General features: G+C 47.0%; 1 protein-coding gene across 19 annotated transcripts in view; it reads right to left on the reverse strand.

Moving 5' to 3' along the window:
* Nucleotides 1-25271, reverse strand: part of DIP2A (disco interacting protein 2 homolog A) — an 82239-nt gene that overhangs the window by 5498 nt on the left and 51470 nt on the right. For 15 of the 19 annotated variants that reach the window (XR_004973949.1, XR_004973950.1, XM_036348669.1 and 12 more), the window contains 18 exons: nt 24923-25037; nt 23614-23753; nt 21061-21197; nt 20492-20572; nt 19933-20060; nt 17202-17316; nt 12658-12859; nt 11701-11810; nt 11539-11619; nt 11307-11430; nt 8817-8938; nt 8536-8647; nt 7075-7184; nt 6453-6583; nt 5300-5468; nt 4467-4637; nt 2565-2626; nt 1860-1917 (listed from right to left, as the gene is read on the reverse strand). Coding sequence is in view for 16 of the 19 variants with exons in the window: in XM_036348669.1 (XP_036204562.1) it covers nt 1860-1917; nt 2565-2626; nt 4467-4637; nt 5300-5468; nt 6453-6583; nt 7075-7184; nt 8536-8647; nt 8817-8938; nt 11307-11430; nt 11539-11619; nt 11701-11810; nt 12658-12859; nt 17202-17316; nt 19933-20060; nt 20492-20572; nt 21061-21197; nt 23614-23753; nt 24923-25037 (2168 nt within the window). In the remaining 3 variants the exon portion in view is untranslated. The remainder of the gene's footprint in view (nt 1-1859; nt 1918-2564; nt 2627-4466; nt 4638-5299; nt 5469-6452; nt 6584-7074; nt 7185-8535; nt 8648-8816; nt 8939-11306; nt 11431-11538; nt 11620-11700; nt 11811-12657; nt 12860-17201; nt 17317-19932; nt 20061-20491; nt 20573-21060; nt 21198-23613; nt 23754-24922; nt 25038-25271) is intronic. The other 4 variants (XM_036348672.1, XM_036348670.1, XR_004973951.1 and 1 more) reach the window with 3 other exon arrangements.

Genomic DNA, 25271 nt, shown 5'->3' on the forward strand with positions numbered 1-25271 from the left:
TAAAAATATATGTGAATCTTAACAAAATGACCCTAGTTCCTAAGAATGGACCTTATTTTGGATGTTGTGAGAGGCAGAGAGGGTCTATATAAGCATCTTTTCTACTTGGGATCTTCCAACAAGGCCACTCGAGGATTGCCTGCCTCTTGTGGGGCACACAAGTGCAGAAGGCCACCCAGTCCCACCGCTCAGCTGCGCCCCAGCCCAGCCATGCAAGGACTCTGTCCATGGGTTTCATCAAGCCTCCTAGTTCTGGGCTGGAACTCTAACCTTGAAGAACCCTTCCTGCCCATGACTCAGAGTCAGTCCAACCACTGGTCACCTGCTCTGTATCGACTCAGACAGACGGAGGCACCAGCTCATACCCAGGAGCCATGGAAAACATTCCAGGGCAGGTGCCTCAAATCAGGGAACGCCCCCCCCCCCCCCCCCGACCTGGTCCTGGGGAGACTTCACTGGGCTCAGGTCAGACCATGTGGCTGCTCCAGGCATGGTCACCTGTTCTGTGTCCTGTTTCCTCACATACAAAATGATGATGACATTGAGGTCCCCCAGGCAGGTGGGAAGGGATGAGGGGTCAGTTACAGGAAGGGCGTGAGTTTAGGCTGTTGCCTACGGTCAGTGCCAGACCCTCTTCTCCTCCCACTGTTGTTGCATCCTTGCCACACACTACCCGTGGGACAGTCCTGTTTTCCTGAATGCTGCTGGAGCCTCTGACCTCTCTCCATGGGGGCCCACCTGAACCCTAAAGCCAGAGCTTTTTCCAGAACACAAACCCCTCAGGCATAACTCATTTGAAACTTAATAATACAGGGGCAATATGCTGAGCATACAAAAAGGATAAGCAAAGCTGTCCACTGAGCGTGGGCTCCAGCAGTGTGCTCGGAAAGAGGAGATCATTGCCCATATTCACCACTCAGCTGGTCTCCTCCAGGTGATGCTAAAGACAGGCAGGCACATGGGAGTGTGCTTCCACAGCCTTGCACCTCCTCCTCTTCCCCCAGCTCGACTGTAGCTATGCTAGTCTCCCTGTGATGATGCTCCCTCCCCAGGATGTTTGACTAGCTGAGCCCTCTGCCCTGGGTCCCTGTGGCTGCTCCTCCTCTTCCCTACTACATGCACACGAGCTCCTCTCCAGGCACCTTGCTGCCTCCCCAAAGGGATCTGTAGCCACAGGAGTGTGTAAGCAGTCTTACACAGTCGGGTAGCCCTGTAGGCTGCATGGATTGGGAGCTTCCTGTTCCTGGCCATGCTGGGCACACAGCCCTGCCCACTATCCTGCTGTCTGCTGGCCATGGCACACCATCTTCATCACATGGCGTCATCGGGCCTCCCCTGGTTCTGAGGATGCCTGCTCCCCTGGGTCTCTGTCTGCTGACCCATCTCATGGTGCTCACATTTCTTACCTGGGCACCCTCAGATGGCCTCACTCCTCCCACCCCCATCCCTCCCAACCCCTCTATGGGCTCCCAGTCTTCTGGACTGGCTTCAATGGAAAATTGCAAGATGGCTCTAGGACTCCACCCACTGCCCAAGGCCCTGGAGGGAACCACTTTCTGGCTGTCACCTGGGCCAGGGCCTGAGTTGGGTAGCTGTGCTGGTCCTTGCTCCAAGACTGTGAAGACACTGGGCCCTGAGCCAAGGGGCCCTATGGCCTCGAGCCCCAGCAATGGGAGTTCCTTCTGTGTTTCTGCACCCACAGTCCTCCTTTCTTGGCTTTGTGCTTTCGATGTGTGTTGAACTAAGACTTAACCTAGTCCTTGTGTGTGTTTGCAGGGAGGAGGAGGCCTCCTGCGTTAGCCCAGCCCAGCCTGACCACAGCCGTCTGTGTTCATCAGGAGAAGTGCAGTTTCCACTACCTTTCCAGACTCCGTCAATGGCAGACTGTGCGGAGAACCCCGTTCTACCAAACGTACCCTAAAAATTAACAAGGGAAAATTTTCAGAATAAAATTTACTATATAGGTAATGACCTCTAAAAAGGCAACTCATAAGATAATCAGAAATTATCACTATGACAGTCAGTCTGTTGACAATGACCTATTGTAACCTTGGAACAGTGACTTCAGGTGCCCTCGACTTGTCTGGCTCACCTGGCACAACTCAGGGCAGAAGCTTGTTCTAAGTATTTGGGGGGCCGTCCCCAACCAGCTGCCCTGTCCACAGTAATCTGTCTACCTTGAACTGCAGCATGGCCACATTTGAGGGCTCAGACCAGGATCAGAGCTTCAAAGCTGAGAGGGACCCGGACCCCCAGCACATGTTTATTGATGTAAAAACTAAGTCCTGTCTTAAAATGGTATTGTGGTAAAAAGTCCTTGCCATTAGTTGCTTTACTTGTCCTCAACCCCATTAAAAGCTAAATGCAAATGTTTGGTCACTCCTATCACCCTTCCTGATCACAGGAACAACAGATAAAGGGACATGGACTGAATCTCGAGGACAGAGTGACGCAGAGGGAGACCCAGGTTTCCCCAGTAGAGCTTAGCCAGCCACCTGCTAGTCCAGGTGCCAGGAGGGCCAGTCAGGGCAGACCCAGCTGCACAACTTCACCAGTGGCGTTACCTGTCGTGGCGCAGCGCCCTCATGTCCACGTAGACCGTTGTGGGGTCCGGGCCAGCCGTGCCCTGGAAGAAGAGCAGCACGTCTGCATCTACACGGCACAGCCACCTAACAGCTCCTCCCGCTGCCGCCGGAAGGCAGCATCTCTGCTCTAGCAGAGAGCCTGCCCAGGGACACTGATGCCTTCCATCCAAACATTACATGGCTTGATAACATCGAGTGAAACACTAGTGACACTGAATGAACATGCCAAACTGTACAATTTTACATGTCAGTTCTCACAGCTGGTTTCTACGTTATGGTGAAAACACCATCACAGGATTTGAGGGCATTTGCATCCAGCTATCGGTCAGGCTTGGCCTCTCCCCAGCTGACCTAATTCTGCTGAGGGCTGAGCACAGCAGAGGCTCAATCAGGGTCAACAGAGTGATGTTCTCCCTTTCCTCACTTCTGACACTTGGGCCCTGGCTGAAGGGTGTTATTTTCTGTTTTATTAGATAAGGAACATCAAGTTAAATGGACACTCTGCTCAACATCACTCAATGAAGATCCCAGACAACGTAACAAAAACTGCTTCATTGAGATTCAACAGCCCTTCCCTCCAGAGGCAATGCTATGAATGTTAAATTTTTTAAAAAACAGTTTTGCTTAAATTTTTTTATAGAGGCATTTTATAATATGTAAAATAATATTCAGTGTGAGCAAAGTCAGACAGCAAAAGAAGCACGTATTTGTCTGAAGTTGAGGAGAAGGCCACAGGAACTCATGGGGGAAGCACAGAGGTACCTCGAGGTCAAGGTCGTACCTGCTCAGCCAGCTTTCCCAGCCTGTTGGGCTGACAGAGGCAAAGGAGGCCAGCAGAGTGAGACAGGAGGAGACGGCCACAGGAGACAAACAGAAAGCAACAGGCCACGTGAGAAACACACGATAAGAGACAGCAAAATGCGTCACTGCATCTCAAAGGGCAAATGTGATTATCTCATTAAGACTTCTGCAATCACACATGGCATCCCACATGCCAACAGAGAGAGGAGATAACCTTCAAATATCGAGTAAGGAGGACATGCCTTCATTTACAGCTGCTGACTACACACCAAGAGCCTGTCGCTCAGTCCTACTTTCTACAACAGCAGGGTATGAGGAGGGCACCCAGCCCACTTCCTCCTGCCACATGGCAAGGGTCTGAGGCGTGGACTGGTAGCACAGTCTTCTCACGGTTGAGAGGACATCAGCATAAGGGGGAAAGGATGCTGGTCCACAGTTGGCCCATGACAGGAGTGCTCTGAGATGAGGGCCCAGCTGAGCCAAGGCTCCAGAAACAAGAAACAGCTCTACCGGAGCCCTGCTCTGGTTCTGATGCTGCCTTTCCCTCTAACAAGTCTTTTCTATGTGCGTGAGCAGGCATTTCATATAGTTTTAGAAAGAGTGAAATTGAGATACTAGTACAAAATCTGGAAAATAACCAGAGTCACCTGAAGAAGCAGTAAACAGCCCTGCAGTTAGCTGTTCAATTTCTGAAACTTCATGTAAATACCTTAAGTAAAATACCTTAATGTCTCAAATATAATTACAGGTAATACAAATTATCACAATAATGTTTCAATTTAAAATTACTAGGTGTCTTAAAACAGTATTGTTGTTTTAAAAAATTAAATGCATATTTTATCCAACTTAGTGAGATTCTTTCAGATAAGAAATAGTCATTTCAAAAATAATTTTTTTTCCAAATAAGCCTTGTTTGTGAAGAGAATATCTTTTAAAAATAGAACCCTCATAGCTTTCCAAGATAAACTGGAAATGAAACATTAAAGGCTCAGAGAATGAGAAATGGATGTAGCCGGCACAACAAGGAACAGCGACGATTAAAAAACTGTCTGTGTTGGGTGCCCGGCCCCGCCACCTTACCTGGAGGCAGATGGCCACATTGACCCTGCACCCGAACGTGGTGCTCACGGCACGTGCAGGCAGGCCCAGGTCCTTGAACAGCTTGGAGAAGGACTGTGTCAGCGCGATCCGAGGTCGCTCCTCAGCGACCACCATGCATGTGCGCACACACGACAGGTTGACCCCCTTCATCTGTGGGAAGGAGCAGGGTAAGACGGGCCCTGAACACTCCTTTAGGAAGCTCCTGAGGGGACCCATGTGTGACCTGAACATAGACCCCACCTCCTCCGCTGCGGTATCATTCTACAGAATTCTAAGTATGGAATTGCTAGAGGGTACCCATCTGCTCCACATCCACACCAGCCAGTCCTTCAGTTCATCTGGTCATAGCTTCACAGGGCTCTCCCAGATCCTGTCCCAGGTCCTTAGGACCTGACACTTCCAAGATGCCCCCAGTGCTAGTGTCAGACCTGCCCCTTCTGCATGCTCCCTCATGCCCCCCACCCATGTACCTGCCCAAGCCAGCCCCACACGCCTGCCCACCCCATACTCATATCCTGCCACATGGGTGTGTGGATGAAGGGAGCAACTACCTACTACAGAGGTATGGTGGGGAGTGAGTGAATAGCTCCCAGCAGGGTGGGTGCCGGGAAGAAGGGACATAGAGCCAGCATGACTTGGTGCCTGGTAAGGGCTTTCTCTGTTTCCCCAACTGCTTGGAGCTGTGTTGGGAGTCTTTTTTTAGATTCCAATGGCCCGGTTAAGAGCCAACCTAGAAACCCCTGGTTTGGGCACTTCCTAAAAAGGGATGAGGACAGTAGGGCACAAGCAGGCCTGGGCACAGACACACTCACCCTGAGGACACCTGTCTGTGCACCCAGGCCCTTGGTGCACATCTCCATCACCGAGTAGGAGCAGAAGGTAACGCGGGCCTTGTACTGGCTCACGGCTGACAGCCACAGGGACACATTGCTCTCCAGCTCCAGCGGGGGCACCAGCACGGACTGGTGTCCAGAGTAGACACTGTGGGGCCATGAAGGGTCAAGTCAGCTTCAGTCGCTCTGCCCAGGTGTGTCATCTGCGCACCTCAAGCTTTATTGGGTGCCTGCACCCAATGGGCCTGTTGTGGCTGCCTCGTTCTTTTTCGAAGGATAGAACAGGGGGACAATTCTCCCTACTGTACAGAGTTTTGGTGAAAAAAAAACTATGGGCGGAGGGGCATGATGCACAGGGAGTCCTTGTGTCCCTTCAGCACTTCATAAGGACCCAGAGTCACAGTTAGGAATAGGGTCTGGTGGCTGGGGACTCGGTGTTCTAATTCTAAAGACCTGTCGCTACTTCCTAGTATTTGATGGAATTAAGTAGTCTCTCCCTAATTACTAGTAATGGGTAATGTTTGTATTTTTAAAAAAATGTATTTTTACTCTTTTACTCAATTTCAGACCCATACTCAAACCCACTCCACCCCCAAACAAATCCACTCACAATTGTATCTTTGACTTACTGGCCTCAAAAATGCATCTTAGAATGTTAAAGTTCTAAAGAACTACATACAATTCCAATCAAGCAGGAGGGTGCAGCAGCAGGAGTACCTGCACTCACCTGCACACTCTTCCTCCACTCACCTATACACTCTACCTGCACTCAACCATACACTTTACCTGCACACTCTTCCTCCACTCACCTGCACACTCTACCTGCAAACTTATAGGCACATTCTTCCTGCATGCACCTCTGCCTGCACTAACCTGCACACTCACCTGTACTCTTTACCTCCTTACTTGCACACTTAACCTGTATACTCTACCTGCACACTCACCTATACTCTTTACCTCCTTACTTGCACACTTAACCTGTATACTCTACCTGCACACTCACTTATAATCTTTACCTCCACTCACTTGCATCCTTTACCTCCACTCACCTGCAAACTACCTGCTCTCTCTCTCCATTCACCTGCATGCATACCGTACCTGCACATTCACCTGCACATGTACTTCCACTCACCTGCAGAGGCACCACAGGGCAAAGCCAAGGCCACAGTAGGGATCAAGGCAGATGGCGATCTGCCTCGAAGGGTACAGCTCACACTGCAGCTTTATGGAGCGGCACAAGGCACTTGTGGCTGCATGTGACATCTTAGGGGGTAAAACACAAGGTCTGTTCAGTGACGTGCAGGAGGAAAGGGATTAACAACAGTGCCTGCTGTCCGCAGTGGCCAGACACATTTATCTCCTTAAAGGACGACTGGCTCACAACCCCACATAAATCAAATAATACTCAAGAAATGGCACATGAAAATACTTCTACATGAGATTTCAGGATAATAAAGAACTTTAATGAAGCACTTGGCTCCCAGTAAGGATATGGACTCATCAAAGCCACTTCTCCTCAAGGCAAGTCAGCCATAAATCTGAAAGTTCAGGTATTACCATAAAATACCGAAATATGCGTTCATCTCAGACTAACCCAATTTTGGAGTTTACTGGTATTAAGCACATACTTTAAGGAAAAACACTGTTGCTTCAGGCTCTGCGTGAAAAGGGACTGTACACACCCGCACCTAACACCCCTTCTACCCACCCGTGTCAGGGGCTGAAGCAGTGGGAACTATGATCAAAGGACCCACCTTCACACCCGCTAAGATCCCTGTAGTTGACACGCTGAAGTCCAGATAGGCCAGCACATCCGGGGAGGGAGGCCTGAACACATTAGTCACCTTCTTTTTTGGTATATCATCTGTTAATGGGAGACGCCTGTTAACACTACTTCAGGCTCTCACCAGGAGAGATGAGACCATTTCTACCAGGGAGTCCTGGAGAGCATGCTCAGAACAGACATTGGGCTACAGGAAAGCAGACTGTATCTCAGTGGGAAAGCTTATTTTAACCTTCAAGGACAGGTCACATGGCATGGACCTACCAAGACAGTGCTGATACTATGGGACAGGGACAGTGGGCGAGGTGAGTATGGAGGGGAGGACACAGGCCATAAGAGCTGCAGGAAAGTCCTCTGGTCACCAGTGAAAAGGTCAGAGGAGTGCACAGGTCACAGAATCTGGGTTGAGCCAGGATCAACAAAAACTCTGCCCAGTGACAGCATCATGGACATGCTCCCATGCCTGTCGATGAGTATCAAGCAGGTGGTCACAGACAACACGGATCCTGACCTCCTCTCAAAGGTGGTGCCCTGGAGCACAAAGGCACATAAGAAGGATTGGGTCGCCGAAACCGGTTTGGCTCAGTGGATAGAGCGTCGGCTTGCGGACTGGAAGGTCCCAGGTTCGATTCCGGTCAAGGGCATGTACCTGGGTTGCGGGCACATCCCCAGTGGGAGATGTGCAGGAGGCAGCTGATCGATGTTTCTCTCTCATCGATGTTTCTAACTCTCTATCTCACTCCCTTCCTCTCTGTAAAAAATCAATAAAATATATTTTAAAAAAAAAAGAAGGATTGGGTCAAAAGGACTCCAGTCTGCTCATTGCCTGGCATTCATGTGGCTGAGTACCTCGTCACCAAAGGAGCCTGTGCAGTGCTGCTCATTCGGGGTGTCTTGATAAGGTACAAGGACGACACTATCAGCCCTAGGCTGACCTGACGGGCCAAGGCAGAGGGACAGAGGTTTTCAGCCCTTGTCGTTGTCATGGGGTGAGGCAGCACTCACCAATAACAGGGATGAGGGATAGGTGTGTGTTGGGGCGTGCATATGCATGCACACATACTGCGGGACTGTCCATATCCCCACAACTGCTAACTGCTTTGCAGGCATGAGGCAGTGGCATGAGCTACAGGCCACAGGCACACAGGCCTTAGGCAAGGATCTTCGCTTCCCCCTGACAGTAGAGACCCTGCCATGACGTGAGCTATGCTTCATGTCATCCTTCATCCTGTGTCCAACTTTAGTAGGTGGACACGGGCTCCTGGGAACCAGTCAGCAGGCTCCTTTTAGCAGCCTCCTCACCATTTACTTCAGCTGTTCTTACCTAACGTATTTTGGGTGACAACAATGCAATCCCTGCAACAATGAAAGGAAAGAGAGGTTTGTCCTGGTGGGGACCCGTATGCACACCAAAGGCGCTGAAGACACGTACCTGTGTCTAGAATGGTGGGCCAGGTCCGGACGTCTACAGTGGCTGCTGCTTCCTTGGACTTGAGCAGCCGCATGATGGCCTGTGTGGTGAGGACACATGCAGACTTGCTGACCTGCAGAGCACAGGGATCAAAGGTGCAATGAGACATGATGCCTGGGAGCAAACCCCTTTGTGGGGCCCTGAAGAAATAACCAGACCCTGGGAGGAGAGGAAACCCTTGGTCCGACCAGCACCCAGGCCCACAATCAGGTCTGCCCTGTGGGGCCACCACACACACTCACCTCCACAATCATCTTGACGGTGGGAAGTGTGGTGGCGAGGTTCTGGGGATGTGGGGGCCGCACAGTGACGGGCACACAACCGCAGTACAGGCAGCCATAGAAGGCAGCAATGAGGTCCACCCCTGGGGAGACACGGGGGTTAGCATGGGGTTGATTGCAATGCACTGCGTCTAGTGCCATGGAACGGCGAAAAGGACACAGGGGCACAATCTGTTTTACCTAGTAAAGCTGCTACTACCCCAACTAGTGAAACATTTATCGAACACAATGTTGTTAGGGAGTGACAGAAGCTATCTCTACTGCAGGGAGACTCCCCACAGACCCTGGAGGCCAGGGAGGAGCGTGGGTGCAGCCTGGGCCTACTAGAACAGAAGCTCTGACCACCATCCCTGTGAGCGAGGACCGCAAAGACCTTTGAGGGCTAAGCTGTCCACGAGAGAAGACAGGAGAACACAGGAGCCAGGGCAGCACACATGGAGGCCCTGTACCTCCTTGCTGCACATCTGCAGGGAGGTCCACACCCTGGGGACAGGCCAGGATGTCCCTGCATCGCTCTCAACCACACGATGTAACACAGAACACCATACTGTTCCTTCATCTTTTCTTTATGTTTCAAATTCCCCATAATTTAACACTCATGGGGAATCATACTACATTTAAAAACCCATTTTCTCCTCTTAAACTCAATCAAACTTGAGGATACCTGTGCCCCACACACCCTGAATGCCTTTCTAGTTGCTGCCCTCAAGTCAGATAAGGCCCCCACCTGGCATCCTCAGGCTGTTTCAATTCCAGAGTCAAGATAAACATGCCACATTTAACCCAGTTTGTGGGTTCTACCAGATTATAAATCCCAAGGCTCTACCAGTAACTAGGAATGTGACCACTGGGGCCAGGGGCAGCTCAGCATATGAATTAGCAGGGGCTGAGCCCACCCACCATGCCAGACCAGGCTAGTTCCAACAGGTATTGCTGCCATAGGACCACACATTTGCTCTGTGCCTATCGGTGGATGGGAGGATCAAGTGAGGGCCACACTGAGGGCCAGCACACAGCAGTTCCAACACATGTGAGTGTTCTCACACCCAGCATGGTCACGCTGCCAACGTGCCACAAACACATCATCAAACTGAACACAAAAAGGTACCAACGGGAACTCATTTCGTGAGCAAGCATAGCTCCTGCTGTCCCTGCAATCAACCCAACAGCAGGCAGGGCCCCCCAAGGCAGAGACACAGCTAGAAGGGAAGGACACATTGAGGATGTAGGGGCAAGATAAGGGACAAGAAGGAGAAAAGGCGACAGATAGCAATAAGACTGGGGAGAGGAAGGGACAGGGTCAGGAGACCTCAAAAAGCTGGCCACCACATGAGGTTAAATTTCCACAAACTTATATAGACAAACAGACAGACAGCAGACATAAACTGTAATCATCTATTTTAAAATGAACTAAAATACATTAAGAAGATGATATAAAAAATAAAAGAATAACAGAAATCAGAATTAGAAAAAAATCAGAAATGAGGAAAGAACTAGACATTATGAAAAATCATTTCAAAAAATGAATATGAAAGTAGAAGGAGCACAAGAGCAAACAAAGACAACAGACAAAGCCTCAGTAACAGGAAGGGAGGGGACTGTTAAAAAGAATTTTAGTAAACAGAAACATCTCAACGGAAAACGACTACTAAAGACAAAGATCTAACACATGAACAGAGGAGGATGAAAGGAAGAAGATCAAAGCAAGGGAAGAGAAAAAATAGAAGAAAAAAGTGATTCTAGAAAACTTTCTTGAAGTTAAAAAAAATGAAGCTGCCTATTTAAAAATACCTTCCTTATACATGAGATTATTGTCCCATAACAACTAATATCAAGACTACATCCTGGACTTTAACAAAAAGAGAAAATCCTTTAGGCCCCTGGACAAGAACAGCAAGAATGTCTAGCGATCAAACTATAAACAAATGAAAGAAAGGCGACTCCAGAAGTCTGGATAGAGGCTACTTTTGAGAGGATGGAGGAGGCTGTGGTTGGGACAGGAAGGCAAAGGGACTACTGGGTACTTGGCAAAGATCTATTTCTTGACTTGGCTGGTGGTAACAAGGGTGCTTGCTTTATAATAATAAAATGTAGGGGAGAGACAGGGAAAGACCAGCCAGATAAAAAGCAGAAAGATAACAAAGACTATACTACTAAAAAAGTCTGAGTCTAATCACAACAGATTACAATTATTGACAAGGGGGTACAGACGTATGAAGAAACTAACTGTAACAACTCAGACCCAAGGTTAATCCTCGGTAGCTGGACTGTTATGACTGCAGTGGTGTAGGACTGCAGCCAGGAGCCCACCAGAGTCCCTGCAACAGTCCATGGGAAAGGTGATCATGATACCAGCACCACTGGGACTGTCCCATGAGAGAAGACCCAACAGATGTGGGTGTGTGTGGAGGAGGGACCCAGGTGAGTTTTGGGAGGCTTCAATGTGCTTACCTGGGGGGTAGACCAAAGCCACATGGTCCCCAATGCTCAGTCTTGCCTTCTCCGTCAGAGCAGCGGCCACCCTTTCAGCCTTTCGGTGCAGCTGGACACAGGTTGCAGTGCTCGTCACCGTGCCCTAGGAAAGCCATCACTGAGTCACACTGAACTGGGGAGCAGAGGGTTTGCCCACAGGTACCTCAGTATACACTGTGCACGCTCCACAGGGCAGCCGAGACAACCTCACCTTGGCATTCAGCAGCAAAAAGAGCGGGTGGTCGGGAGTGGTGTGGGCCCGCCACTGCAGCACATCAGGCAGGAACAGGAACTGCGCAGAGAGGTCAACTCAATCCTCCACAGCCTCACAAGAGAGGTGCCCTCCTCACCCTCCCAGGCACTGGCCCGTTACCTTCCTGGCCTGGTCGCTGTCTTCCAGGTGGGCCAGCTCCCGCCCGGAGGCCTGCGCAATTCTTTTCCCAGCAACCAGATTCCCAACAATCATGGAAGCTGGTCCAACCTCTAGAAAACAGGAAGATGCTGATGACTTGTACTGACATGTCACACTCTTTATTTGATTTAGGTATTCAACTCTTCACTATGATATAGATGTTCAGGAAACCAGCTACAAGGTTTATGCTAAATGACAAATAGAATAGAATCTCTCTTTAAATATAAGCAATGCCAGATTGAGAAATTTACAATATGGCACATATCTGGGGGATATGATTTGACCTCAGCCATAGCTAAACTCTTAATTACTTCATTGTTTTACTGTATTTTATGTATAAATCAGGAAATTACACCTTCCTGATTAAGTATATTTTATTTAATGATATTTTTTTTTCAATAATAATAAAAAGAAAAGTCAGCATTTATTAAAAATTTACATAACCAAAAGAATGCAGTACTGTATATCATAGCTAAACCAGGGAAGGAAAAGTGAATATTTGTGGAGACCTCCCAGGTCTCATGAACCTGTGGCTGTGGTGAGTCACAGGTTGAGGGGAGGAGCAGGCATGCCCCTGTCCTGGCTTGGTGTGGCTGCCCATCATGAGCACTGCAGTGACTGAAATAGGCTTTTTAAGCCTCTGAGCTCCAAGTCTGCTCTTGGGCAGGATTTCTACTCCCTGGGAGCCACTGCCTCACCATTCAAACCTAAGAAGCCAGGCTTGAATTTAGCCACTGAGATGGACTGGAGGAAGCCACATACTGGTGACGTAGTAAAGTGTTGTCCTATATAACTCAGTTCCAAGGAGGAAGGAGCTGGTGACTGGCCTGGTATGCCACTCTGGCTCTTAACCCTGGTTGCACCGTTTAACCATGATTATGGCTGCCACCCATTTTAAAGCTGTTATGCACAACTAACCTGGCTGTTTCTGGCGAGGTTTGGGAAGGTTGGTGACACAGGTGTGCGGGCACATTAGCACATTGCACGGGTGCAGCATCCCCTCCAGAAAGCGCTGCTTGGCTTCAGAGACGTGAACCCCTCCGAGAGGAGCCTTGGGCAAGGTGTTGGCAGGAACCAGGGCCAGACAGTACACGCCCACCTGGTGGATGCTGTCAATGGCCTGGAAGGGAGGATACAGGACAGGAAGGACTTCTGAGACCCGACACACTGCATAGTGATGTCGGAGCACATGCTGACCAACGGAAGGTGGCTAGGAAGATAAAGGCTGGGCACTGCACTGGGTGAGGACTTTACAACCCAAAGGTCAAGAAGACAGAGTGACATCAGAACATTTTGTTAAATGAGAAAACAAGATGGATGCATGTACACTTTCTATCATTTAACACTTGCACACACACGCACACATACATACACACAATGTGTCTATATACATGTCCATAAGCCTGTAACCACTTACAGGCCAAAAGACATGTTAAATGACCTCCTGTGGGAGGAGTGAACAAGCAAGGGCAGAAGCTGAACTCCTCTGAATATACTTTGCTTTCAGATTTTACTTTGGAACCACATATCTTTTATATACAAAACACTTAAAACAACTGAAAGTAAAACAAAACAAATGAACTCAAGCAAACTAGAATCAGGTTGGTGGCACAGCCCCATAGAGAGTGTCTATTTAAAGTGACTTTAAACACGGTGACTTGATTAGTCTCCCCCAAGTGGATATGTCCTGTGGGCAAAAAGAATTGAAAAACAACTTCAACTGCTCTCAAAAATCTGTTTTAGAGGCAGTGCACAGGCTGTGGTTCTGTGACTACAGGGTGGGTGGAGTGGCCTAAGGTGAAGGAGGATTCTGTTTGAGTCATTTAGTGTGGGAGAAAGGAGATCATAAGTTAAATAAAAATTCTTCAATCTTGAATCGGAGTTAAAACTAGCAACATAAACTCATGATGTAGGTAATCTTGCAGACAAAGAGACATCATTTCCTACTCTGTCCACTGAAAAAAGCCCAGAAACAGTGACTAAGCCAGTAACATCAAGTGCCCAGATGGTGGTCCCAAATTCCATTTCCCCTGGAAGGCAGCTGGGGTCCCAGCCCCGACAGGTATATGACAGGAAAGGCGCCACCTCTCCAGGCAGCGGAGCCTTCTGCTCTCTAGTCTGGCCTCAAGGCGCAGGGGTGTTACAAAAGGCCTCACAAGCCAACTTGAAGAGGCCCCGACTGACCACTGAAAAATAAAATAACTATAATAATCTGAAACAATCCAGTATGTTTAAATCCATTAGTTCACAATGAAACAAATAAAATAAAACCCAGTGGTCACTTTTACTTTTCTAGGAAACCAGCTCATTCCTCTGAAATCAATCCCTGATCTTGTTTTCCTGCATGGCCTGCCCTCCAAGTCCCCAGGGAATTCAACAGGACAGCACTCTTTCTAGAAGAAACTTCTACCGCTGCTCCTGTGAACGATGAAGAAGGAATAACAGCATCAAAGAAGCACCACTGTGAAGTCCTAACACATCACTGGGTACAGGAGTGCTAAACAACCAGGCATCATGTACCACCTTCTATGAAGGATCATTGTCAGAAAACCAAATCTGAGCATGGTCAAACTGTTAGATCTAATATCAACATGTAGGAATGATAGGACAGAGGAGCACATTAAATGATACTGCAGAGGTGCAGTCATCAGAAGTCAGGCTAGCGAACATACTGGACAAACAACCTGTTTTTGTCAATAAACAAATTGCAAGAAAATGATGACAGAGGAGGAGTCTAAAGATAAAAAAAGACTTAAAGACCTGTCCCTTCCAAGTACAATTTTTTTTAACCCCATTTTGATCCTGAGACCAACAAACAAACAAAACATTAATCAGGTAAATCAGAATTGTGACTAGATATCTATTTACATCAGCTGTTACTGTTATGATAAAACTCAACAAAGTGGGAATAGAGAGAACGTGCCTCAACAAAATAAAAGCCATACATGGCAAGCCCATTGCTAACACCATATTCAACAGTGAAAAGCTGAAAGCTTTTCTTCTAAGAAAAGAAACAAGACAAGGATACCTATGCTTGTTATTAAACCTAGTACTAGAAGACTTAGTCCGAGCAATTGGGCAAGAAAAGGAAGAGAAAAAAAGAAATAAAAGACATCCAAATTGGAAAGCAAGAAGTAAAATTGTCACCCTAACTGGTTTGGCTTAGTCGATGGAGCGTCAGCCTGCGGACTGAAGGGCCCCAGGTTCGATTCTGGTCAAGGGCATGTACCTTGGTTGGGGGCACATCCCCAGTAGGGGGGTGTGCAGGAGGCAGCTGATCGATGTTTCTGTCTCATCGATATTTCTAACTCTATCCCTCTCCATTCCTTTCTGTAAAATATCAATAAAATATATATTTTTTAAAAAAATAAAATTGTCTCTATTTAAAGATGCCATTATATTATATACAGTAAATACTAAAGACTCCACCAAAAAAGAATTAGAAATATTAAACACATTCAGTAAACATATTCAGGATACAAAAGTGATATACAAAAATCTGTTGCATCTCTATACACTAATAATGAACTATCAAAAAGAGAAATTAAGAAACAATCCCATTTACAATTGTATCAAAAAGAATAAGATACCTAGAAATAAATTAAGCCAAGGAGGTAAAAGACCTGTACTGAAAACTACAATATATGTATATATCATATATTTTGTTTGTTTAGAAATTTTGTACACAATGTTTATTTACAAGTCTTGTGCAGACAGAAAAGTTCAAATGGTAGGGCCTTTCCATCTCTTGCCTGAGCTATTAAATTACCCTTGTTATACTTTCTCCCTCTGCCAGTCCCGCCACTCCTCAAAACACACTACACTAATCCTCCAGACTGGTTTCCCTATGTCATGCTACTAACTTTAACTTTCCATGTTTCCCACTGTTGACAAATGGTGCATTTCTTAGACTGGTGTTCAAGGTTCTCTACAATCTGAATCCAATCAACAGTTCCCAAAACTCCCTGTTCCATCAAATAGTTCTGGATTTACAGCTCCCTAATACCATGTACCTCTGAGCCACATTCTTTCCTGCCTGTCAAAATACTAGACCTGTAATCTGGTAGTGTGCATTTTTTTTTTTAATCAGCACAACCTTGAACCAGGTAACAGCACTTTTAGGAAAATTAAGTCAAACATTTAGAGCATACACAAAGATTTTAGTTTTAAGAACTTTCCTTTAGAACATTGAAAACTGGCAATTTAACCTAAATGCCCAACAATAAGGAACTTGTTAAGTTAGAGGACATCTATAAAACAATATAGTGTAAACCCTTAAAATTAAAATGAATTACCATAGATTTTTATGAATCTTAAAATTTTAGGGATCATATATCAACTCATATTTCTAGGGTGTATGCAGTAAAACAAGTATGGAGGGTAGACATCAAGGTATTCACAGTGGTTTTCTCTGGGTGATGGCTGACTAATGTTCTTCCACTTGCTTCCTCTAGTTTTTAAAGTTAATATATTTTGCTCTATATCAGCGGTTCTCAATCTGTGGGTCGCGACCCTTTGGGGGTCGAACGACCCTTTCACAGGGGTCGCCTAAATACATCCTGCATATCAGATATTTACATTACGATTCATAGCAGTAGCAAAATTACAGTTATGAAGTAGCAACGAAAATAATTTTATGGTTGGGGGTCACCACAACATGAGGAACTGTATTAAAGGGTCGAGGCATTAGGAAGGTTGAGAACCACTGCTCTACATCAAGAGGTGAAAATAAAGAGAAGCAAACCCATTTTCACGTTTCCAGGCCCAGTTTAAAACTATTTCCTTCCCCTGGCCTTTCCTGGGCTCTTCTCACTTCCTACAGCACAGGATGCTTCTTGCTGGTGGCATTTATTAATTCCTGACCCGCACAACACCAGCAGTACATACCCTCTCTCTCCTATATAAACAAAAACTCCCTAAGAAAGAGCTGTTACACTGGATGTGGCTATTTCAGCCATCGTGCCAAGACCAGGCAGACCTCAGTTACCAAGAAACATGAGATGACGTCATCTGCACACCTAGACCCTGGGGGTCAGCTCACTCCAAATCTAGGCGGTATTTTCATTTAAAACCATTCGGGTTGACAGCAGCTTCATGGTGCTGCTATTAGATAATAAAGACACAGTAACCCTTGTACAGATTTCAGTTTCAAATGCTATTTCCTCCTCCTCACAAATTGTGTGTTTACGTAGTGCCTACTGTGTGCCAGGCAGCACAGAGTGAGGAAGGGATCCTGGAAGCCATGAGTCTCAAACAAGTCATTCCCACGAGTAAGTGTGGTGCAATTCCACATCTGGCCTGCTCAGCATGGTTACAGAAATGCGAAGGTATTGCAAGCACAGAGCGGGAGGAGGGACTCACCGCCTACTCTGAAAGAATGAAATGGGGAATGCTAGGACAGGTGGACTCGCCTTGAACCACACACCAACAGACAGGCAGAAGGAGTGTGCCTCCGCGCCCACCTGTAGCACGCGGCTCATCCACTGAAAGCTGTCCTCCTCGGAAGCATCCGGCCGCTGCTCGGCCACGAGCACAATCCGGTCGTCATGCAGCACCCTCACGGAGAACACAGCGATTCTGGGGGAGGACAAGGGCAGAAATGACCACCCAGCAAGGGATGCCAGAAGGGATGCAGACACCTCTTCTCTCTTGAAAGGATGATGCAGAAGTGCTAGTTTAGAATCAACTGAACAATGGGCTTTAAAAAATAGCCAGTCTCTAATCTTGTTGAGAATTTAAAAAGTAACCAGTCACTAATTTCCTCAAATATGACTGAAAATTCACCAAAACAGGGAGGACTCTGGTACAAATCAAAACCACCAGGTGTTTTTCCTTAATTGTGATGTTAATAACATGACACATTCTTTGTGCAAAAACCTTTGTCTATAAGTTCTATGAGTTACATTTTTCATCCAGCAGATGAAATCTATCTCTCACTGAATTAATCTGCTTGTGTTTACTGGACCTGTTTCTCCCATCTTACTTTAAGAATTTCAACATGTTTTCTGTGTCGCCTTTTTCTTCTTTTAAACTTGAGATTATATACCTTTTTCCTAAAAGGCAAGGTGCTGGTTTCCCCATCAAACCACCATGCATGACTAAGGTTCTAATTTTGGGCCTTTATGGACATAACTTCATTCTTTCCTTTGACTAGTGTGCATATGTGTACGTGTGCGTGTGTGCACACATACATACACACATGGTTTTTTATACAACTAACTTTACCCAGTATTAAATTTTCCCTACTTCCTTTTTTTTATTGATTTTAGAGAGAGGAAGTGGGGGAAGAGAAAGGGAGAAACATTGATGTGAGAAACATCAATTGGTTTCCTCCTGCACGTGCCCTGACCAGGGATTAAACCCACAACCTGGGTATGTGCCCTGATCAGGAATCGAACCTGCCACCTTTTGTGCATGGGACAATGCTCCAACCAACTGAGCCATACCAGCCAGGGCAAATTTTCCCTACTTTCATACATCTTGTAGCATTTCCTGAGTATTTCTTAGTACCTCATCTGAGAGTATTTTCACAAAAAGGATCTTTTGGTAACCAAACTTCTAAAATTTATAGACCCATGAATATTTTTATTCCAACTGCACAATTAAGTGACAATTTGGATAAATACAAAATCCAGGCTAAAAGTTCCTTTTAAAAATTTAAAAAATATTACTGCACTGTCGTTCTCTTATACCAGCCCTAGTACTCTCTGCCTGGTTCTGTATCAGCTGGGGAGACATTGCCAAATCAGCCATATGGGCCCTACTCAAGTCGAAAGCACTCCAGCCTCCTGCTTTGCAATCACTCCCTCTTCCTCTCCCAAGTGTGATACCTAGATTGCCAGCCCTTCTTCTTTTCTTCTCCCCATCTCTGTTAATTTTTCTTTAAAACTTTCTATTTCTTTACCTCTAGAGTAGTTCCTCAATTTGACTTTCCAGCTTATCAATTCTTTCTCTAGCTGCATCTATCCTACTATTTATTCCATCTATTATGTTCTTTGTGTAAACTGTTATGGTTTCTTGATCTCATTTCATGTTATTAATATCCCAGTGGCACACACATTCAATCAGTTATAGTTCTATTTCAAAATGGTTGTGGTCCTCAAGCTCTTCCCTGATGGGGACAGGCAGACTATGCTGACTACCTGCAGAGCAATCACCCGACAACCCCAGCCTATCATCCAGGGTACCTGCTCAGAACGGGGACTTTACTTCTAGGCACCATCAGGTTCTGGTGGCCATGCAAGGAGTCAGTCTCTATAATCCACCCTAGGAGAGGTATGGGCTACCCTGATGTTACCCCATGAACACCTGTACCAGCAGTATCCCTGGTTTCCACTGTGAGGACAGGCAGTGATGTTCTGGGACAGTCTAGGCTGCATGCACCTACAGGACTGCCCTGCTGGTCTCTCCTGGGCAGTTATCCCACACCCATCATCTTTTCCTGGGGGAAGGCCAGCAGCCCATGCTGACCCACCATTTGGCAGAATTCGCTAATGATTTCTTTAAGGTATATTTAAAGGCAGGATCTGACCAGGTTCACAGGCAGGCACCCTAGTTTGAATAATAAAAGCACTTCCTGAGAAAAATAAAAATTTTAAATACAGCATGCTGAGTGGATCAACTAGGAGAAGGGGCTGCTTCCTCCAGGACAAGGTGCTCAGGAGCTGGACAGGGCTTCCCCTCCTTGCCCCCAGCCACTGGGGCTAGGCCAGAGGCCCATTCATTTGCTCAATGGAGATGAGAATCTTTAAAGTCTTGCCTAACACATTCAGAAAGTTGGACTGATTCTATCCCAGGAGCAAGGCAGGGTTTCTGAATGTCTTGCTAAACCTTAGGAGAAAAGGAACTGGCCTCTGCTGGCTGCACAGAACATGGTATTGGCTGTTCCAATGTACACCTGTGAGGTCATGCACATGGCTCCCTCTGTGGTGTTGGGGCTGGTCCCTGTGCCAGTTATACATTCAGATCACATTGTTTTAAAGGACAGCGTGAGCTCTGGGGACAGCGAGGACACTAACTCTGCTGTCCATGCTGCAAGTGCCATCCTTTTCTTTCTGAGGTTTCTCTAATAAACAGGAATTTTTAGGTTGGTTTGTTCAAGTCATTGGGCTTTTTTCCACTGCAAACAGACTTCTCCAACCTTAAGTGGAAAAAGGATCTAAAGCCATAACATAGGGACCCGCAGCGCATCACCTGCCTCTGTAGACAAACTTCATGGGCTCCACCGCCAGCGCAGTGGCCACGATGTCATCCGCATTGTGTCTGCGAACTCCGACCACCATCAGCCCATCCAGCTTGCCCACAATGAAGACCAGGTTATCCTGAAGGCAAGGAAGCTGGTCAGGACTCAGGACACACAAGCCGGTCCTGTGAGTCAGTCCCTGCTACAAGGAGATGGGAGCACCATGTCCCTTACATGATGACAGGTGAAACTCGGGGCAAGGCAACTGTGGGATGAAGGGGCCCTACAGACCAGTGGGTTCAGGTTGGGGCAAAAGGGCATGCAGGGACAGAGTTGGCAGGAGAAAGGTCAGAGATAGAAATACAGTTGTGGGTGAAGTTTGTAAAGAATTCTGAGTGCTATAGGACATCGGCAGGGTTCCCAAACTTGGCACCAGTGATGTTTTGGGTTGATGTAGTGGGCATCTAGAGTGTCCTGTGTACACTCTAGATGCCCACTATATATTGGCAGCATACCCTCCTGAGAGGTGAGCACAAGAAGGACCCTGGTCCTGGTGGCGGGATTACTCACAGGGCCGATGAAGCCCAGCAGCCCAGTCCTGGTGAAAGGCCTGTCCGAGATGGGTGCTCCTCCTGCAGTGACCGGGACAGTCTGCACAGAGCAGAGAGGGGAACGGTCAGACTATGGTCCACAGATAATCAACCAACCGGCCAGGGGTCAGCAGGCAGGTGGGAGAGCTCAGCACTCACACTGCCTGACAGCCAGGGTGTGGTTCCTCAGATAGGGCTGTCACCCATGTTTACGGAGGGAAAGAGGCTACCCCAGGACCAGAGTCTCTGCTGGCTGAGGAGATCCTCCTCTGGCCCCTGTGCACAGCATGACCCCCACAGGCTTTGTTCCTGCTTTATCATGTTACTTGGTAACTCTCCTCCCACTGCTCCCAGTGCCTGGCCCAGAAAAGTGGGCACTCATTGGGCTCTCCAGACACCCCAACAACTCTAGCATACAGAGCATTGGCTTGCCTGGGCAGCCTCAACTCCCCTGAGCTAATTCAGCAGAGCAGGTGCCAAGGAGGTCGGACCACCACCCACTGTGCCCCATGGATGCTCTCAGAACTTAACTTCAACATAAGTACAAACCTCAAAGACATTCTTTGTGATCCCAAGTAGTCCATAATACGCTGTGCCTGTAGCATTGGAGTCAACACATATTTCTCCAACCTCATCGGTTTTACAAAGATACGGGGCACCATCCATCTTCACAACACATATACTAGCTATAAAAAGAAAAAAATAACAACCTCAAAAGCATAAATACATTGATCATTCACAAGGATATATTTCTATCATGTCTATAGCTATGGAAACAAAATATTACACATGTAGTATGTTCTTACAACAAGCTTTCTGACAGATGTCACAGACATTCTATTTGCTCGTGACTTTACATTTAATACACACCAAGGTGAGGCGATGGAACAGTTCAGCACGATCTCCCTGTGATAAGCAGACTCACAGGCTCTGCAAGACTCTCCCGCACCCACATGAGATGTCGGCTGACCTGGCTGCCAAAGGCACCATCTCGCACATTTGCTCAGAGGCTCGCTCCTGCTCCAAAGCCTGACGGACCCCACTTGTACCTGGTCTCATCCTGTCACGAAGGCCCCAGCCTGATCACTCCTTTTCTGTTTTCACTAAGCAGCACACCTTCCTGATGCTCCTGCCTGGTGTCTGCCCCCCTGCACAGGGGACCTTGCTTGTATGGTCACTGCAGCCCAGGCCCTCAGCCCTGCCACAGAGCAAGCATCCAGGAACAGCCTCCAACAACAGAGCAAAATACACACCAGAACATGGAGTGGTCCATCAAACAAAACCCGGTCACTCAGTATGAATTAAATAGCCTGGGCCTTGTTCTTCCTTCGGCCCTTCTTGAGTGTTTTTCCAAAGTATTCTCATCTTCAAAGATGTGAGCAAGGCCCGGTCATTTAATTCCATTTGTGCACAAATCAGTCAAAGCCTCAGCAGAGAGAATGTTGAAGACATTCACTAAAGGAGGTGGCATTCATGTATCTTGCTGTGCAGGTAGCCCTCAGCTCACACTCAGACACTCATGTGATGACAGACACCCCAATTTAAATTACAAAAAGGCACAAAAGGACAAAATCCACTGCACATCATGGTCAATGCAAACCCAGTAGGATTAACACAGTGGAAGTTGTACATCTGCTAAAAGCAAACACCACCAGCCCTCGACAAGTCAATCAATCTTCAACTGTTCTGGCTAACAGAACCCACCTAGGGGAGCACTGTGCACACTCACACACCTAGGGGAAAACTGTGCATACAGTCCATCCTGGTCCATGTTTTACCAGTAAAAAACGAACATTACTATGAAAGTCCCTTATTTTTTCATTCGGAAAAATCACTAAGACTATATTTTACCAATCTTTTAAAGAGTTACTGGGCTCTCCTCATAACTACTAAAAATATGTAAGATTCCCAATCTTTGTTCTTTGTAAAATGTTTCATCCTCATATTCAAGTTACCAAAGGACCAATTAATCCATATTTATGGTAAAATTATAAAAAGAAAAAATACATTTCATATTGTATTTTACTTCTATAACTAGAAATAAAATTTGAACTTCTAGTCTTGTTCTAAGAGTTCCAACTTCTCCACACATGCAGGGTCAGACATCCTTGCTATGGGCTCTCACTCTGGAGTGCCCTGGCATCAAGTTGAACAGCACATGCCCTTTATGCACTGATGACCTGTGGAGGCAGACCTGAAAACACAAGGAGCAGGATGCTGAGCAGCCTGCAAACCCTGCAACCCAGATACAGCAGCACTGGGATAAGGGTGACTGACTAAAAGGTGAGAGCCTGCCTCTAGAAGTCACCAGGGTGGGTCAGGACAGCTGCCCGTGAACCACAGAAGGGCCAGCATGGCGAGGAGGGTTCGAATAGAAAAGTTGTGGGGTTGCTACAATGAGGGGTAACCGCAGAGCAGCACCAATAGAGCGTTCCCCCACTCACAACTGTCACCAGGGCCTCCTGGGCCTGACTCTGCTCTTAATTTTCTATGTGAAACTTTGCACCAGCATCACTCCATGTGGCCTCGCCTGCAGAATAGCAGGAAGACAGTTCCATCACCCTCTCATCGCTGCACTGCCTGGTATGTCAGGGAAGCCTCTAATAATTTAGGTGTTAGTCAGGCCCATGTGCAGGATAGCTCATCATGACCTTTCTGGAACCTACAGGAATTTCCGTGGACCTTAATTTAAGGTCATACTCCTAACATACCCATACTTTCATGACTTACTGAAATAATCTATCATTATTCAGACGTCCTGGGCCCTGGGGTTTATGCCTCCATATATGTGAAGTATGAAGGCTGTGCCTGGCAGCAATGTGAGCTGTTGTCACCATTATCCCAAGTACTGGAACCAGAAGTTGGGTTCACAGCCATAAACACACCTTTATATTTTAGCTCAACTTTAAACTTAATACAAAAGAAAGCAAAAAAACCTGGAAAATGTTATAAATTAAAATCCTAATTTACATGGAAAACCCATTTTAAGCAATTTTTTTATTTGTGTGCTTCCAGATCACTCCTATAAAGCCTGGGGCTAGTATGACTCCTTGTCATGTTAATCAATCACTGGATAAGACACACTTCAGGTGCATCTCTTACCTCCAGGCATCACCTGACCAACGTCCTGAACAGTAAGGACTGACAACTTTTCTTCAGTATCAACTCTGATCACACCGTAACTAAGGCCGTTCATTGATAGCACAGCTTTTCTTGGAGGAGGTCCTCCCAGGTCAGGCGGCCTAGAAAACAAAACTAGATTAACTGGCAAAGCGTAGAGTTCTAGAAAGAGGAGACCTATGGCCTACCTGCCGGCAATATGATGTTGCGCCCCAGGCTCTGCTCTGAATCATACTGTAACCTTGAACCCTGACACAGCAGCACTGGGATAAGGACTGCAGGACTGCATGTGGCAGACTGCATCCTTGAAGTTGCCACCATCTTTCCACCCCATGCTTTCTTCTAGAGTGGGGCCTCAACACTTCTCCCTTCATCTGGTGGGCCTGTGATGATGGTGGAAGTGATGCTAAGTGACTTTCAAAGGAGGACATAAATGGTAATTCAGCTTCCACCTGTTTGTCTTGGGAAACTCACTGGGAGCCTTGGGCACAGACAGGTAAGCAGAATGACACAGTATGAGGAAGCCCAGAGCAGTCCACTCCAGGGACCAGCAAAAGAGGCCCTGAGACTGCACACAGGAAGTCATGTCTACAGCTCCCCCAACCCTAATCCAGTCCAGAGAGCATCCAACTGCAGCACCAAAGTCCCGACCATAGCAAGTATGAGAGATATAATAACTGACTGTCACTGTTCTAAGCCACCAAGTTTGGTAGTAATTTGCCATGCAGCATCAGTAAATGCAACACTAAAAACAAAGGTCAATATTTTTCCCAGTAAGAAAAACTACACTGACAAGCAAAAGATATCACCATAGAACAAAGAAACAAAGACTACTTCATGGTTTGTGAAGGATAAAGATGTTATTTTAATGCTAAGTTATCATTAACATTTAGGATTACTTAATGCTTGCACATAAAAGCACACATTATTTATGGACATATTAACATACATAAATGATGCAGGACTACAACTGACACTAATTTTCTAACAATGGAGTTAAAAACTCCATTGCCTTCTACCCCAGGATGGTGCCGGAGCAGCTGCAGACCAAGAGCCACAGGGCAGGCAAGAGATGACCCAGGCAGGAAAAGTAGACCATAGGTACACCTCTACCCTAGGATGGCACTGGGGCACCTATTAGTGCTCAAACAGCTCGGGAAATTGCCACAGGATGGGGCACTGCTTCATGATGGCTACTGCTCAGAAACAAATTAACAGCATTTGATACCGCAGGTAATTCAAGAGTAAGAGTAAAAATTAAGTCTCTACAAAACACAAGCAATTAAGTTACCTGCGGATGGCAACCGTTAGTGCCTCAGGAGAACTGGCACAAGGACAGATGACCTCCGGCCTCAGGCCTCTAGACTGGAAGACGTTGAGGAAGGCATCACAGGAAGATATGGACCCTGCATGAAACAAAGTGGGACATGAGAATAAATGCAAGGCTGATGGGTACGGGGGAGCAGCAGAGAAGTGAGCAGCACCCAGGCGTTTTAGAGGCAGGATGTAGAGACCCTGCCGAGCTCAGGTGTGGATGGAGGGAACGAGAGGCTTTGGGGTGCTAGGTTACGTGATCTCCCGAGCAACAAGGTACCCAGGAGCACAGGAACGCAGGGGTGTTAGGGCCTCACTGGACAGCA

The sequence above is a fragment of the Myotis myotis genome, unplaced genomic scaffold (assembly GCF_014108235.1).
Source record: "Myotis myotis isolate mMyoMyo1 unplaced genomic scaffold, mMyoMyo1.p scaffold_m19_p_2, whole genome shotgun sequence".
NCBI classification, from domain to species: domain Eukaryota; kingdom Metazoa; phylum Chordata; class Mammalia; order Chiroptera; family Vespertilionidae; genus Myotis; species Myotis myotis.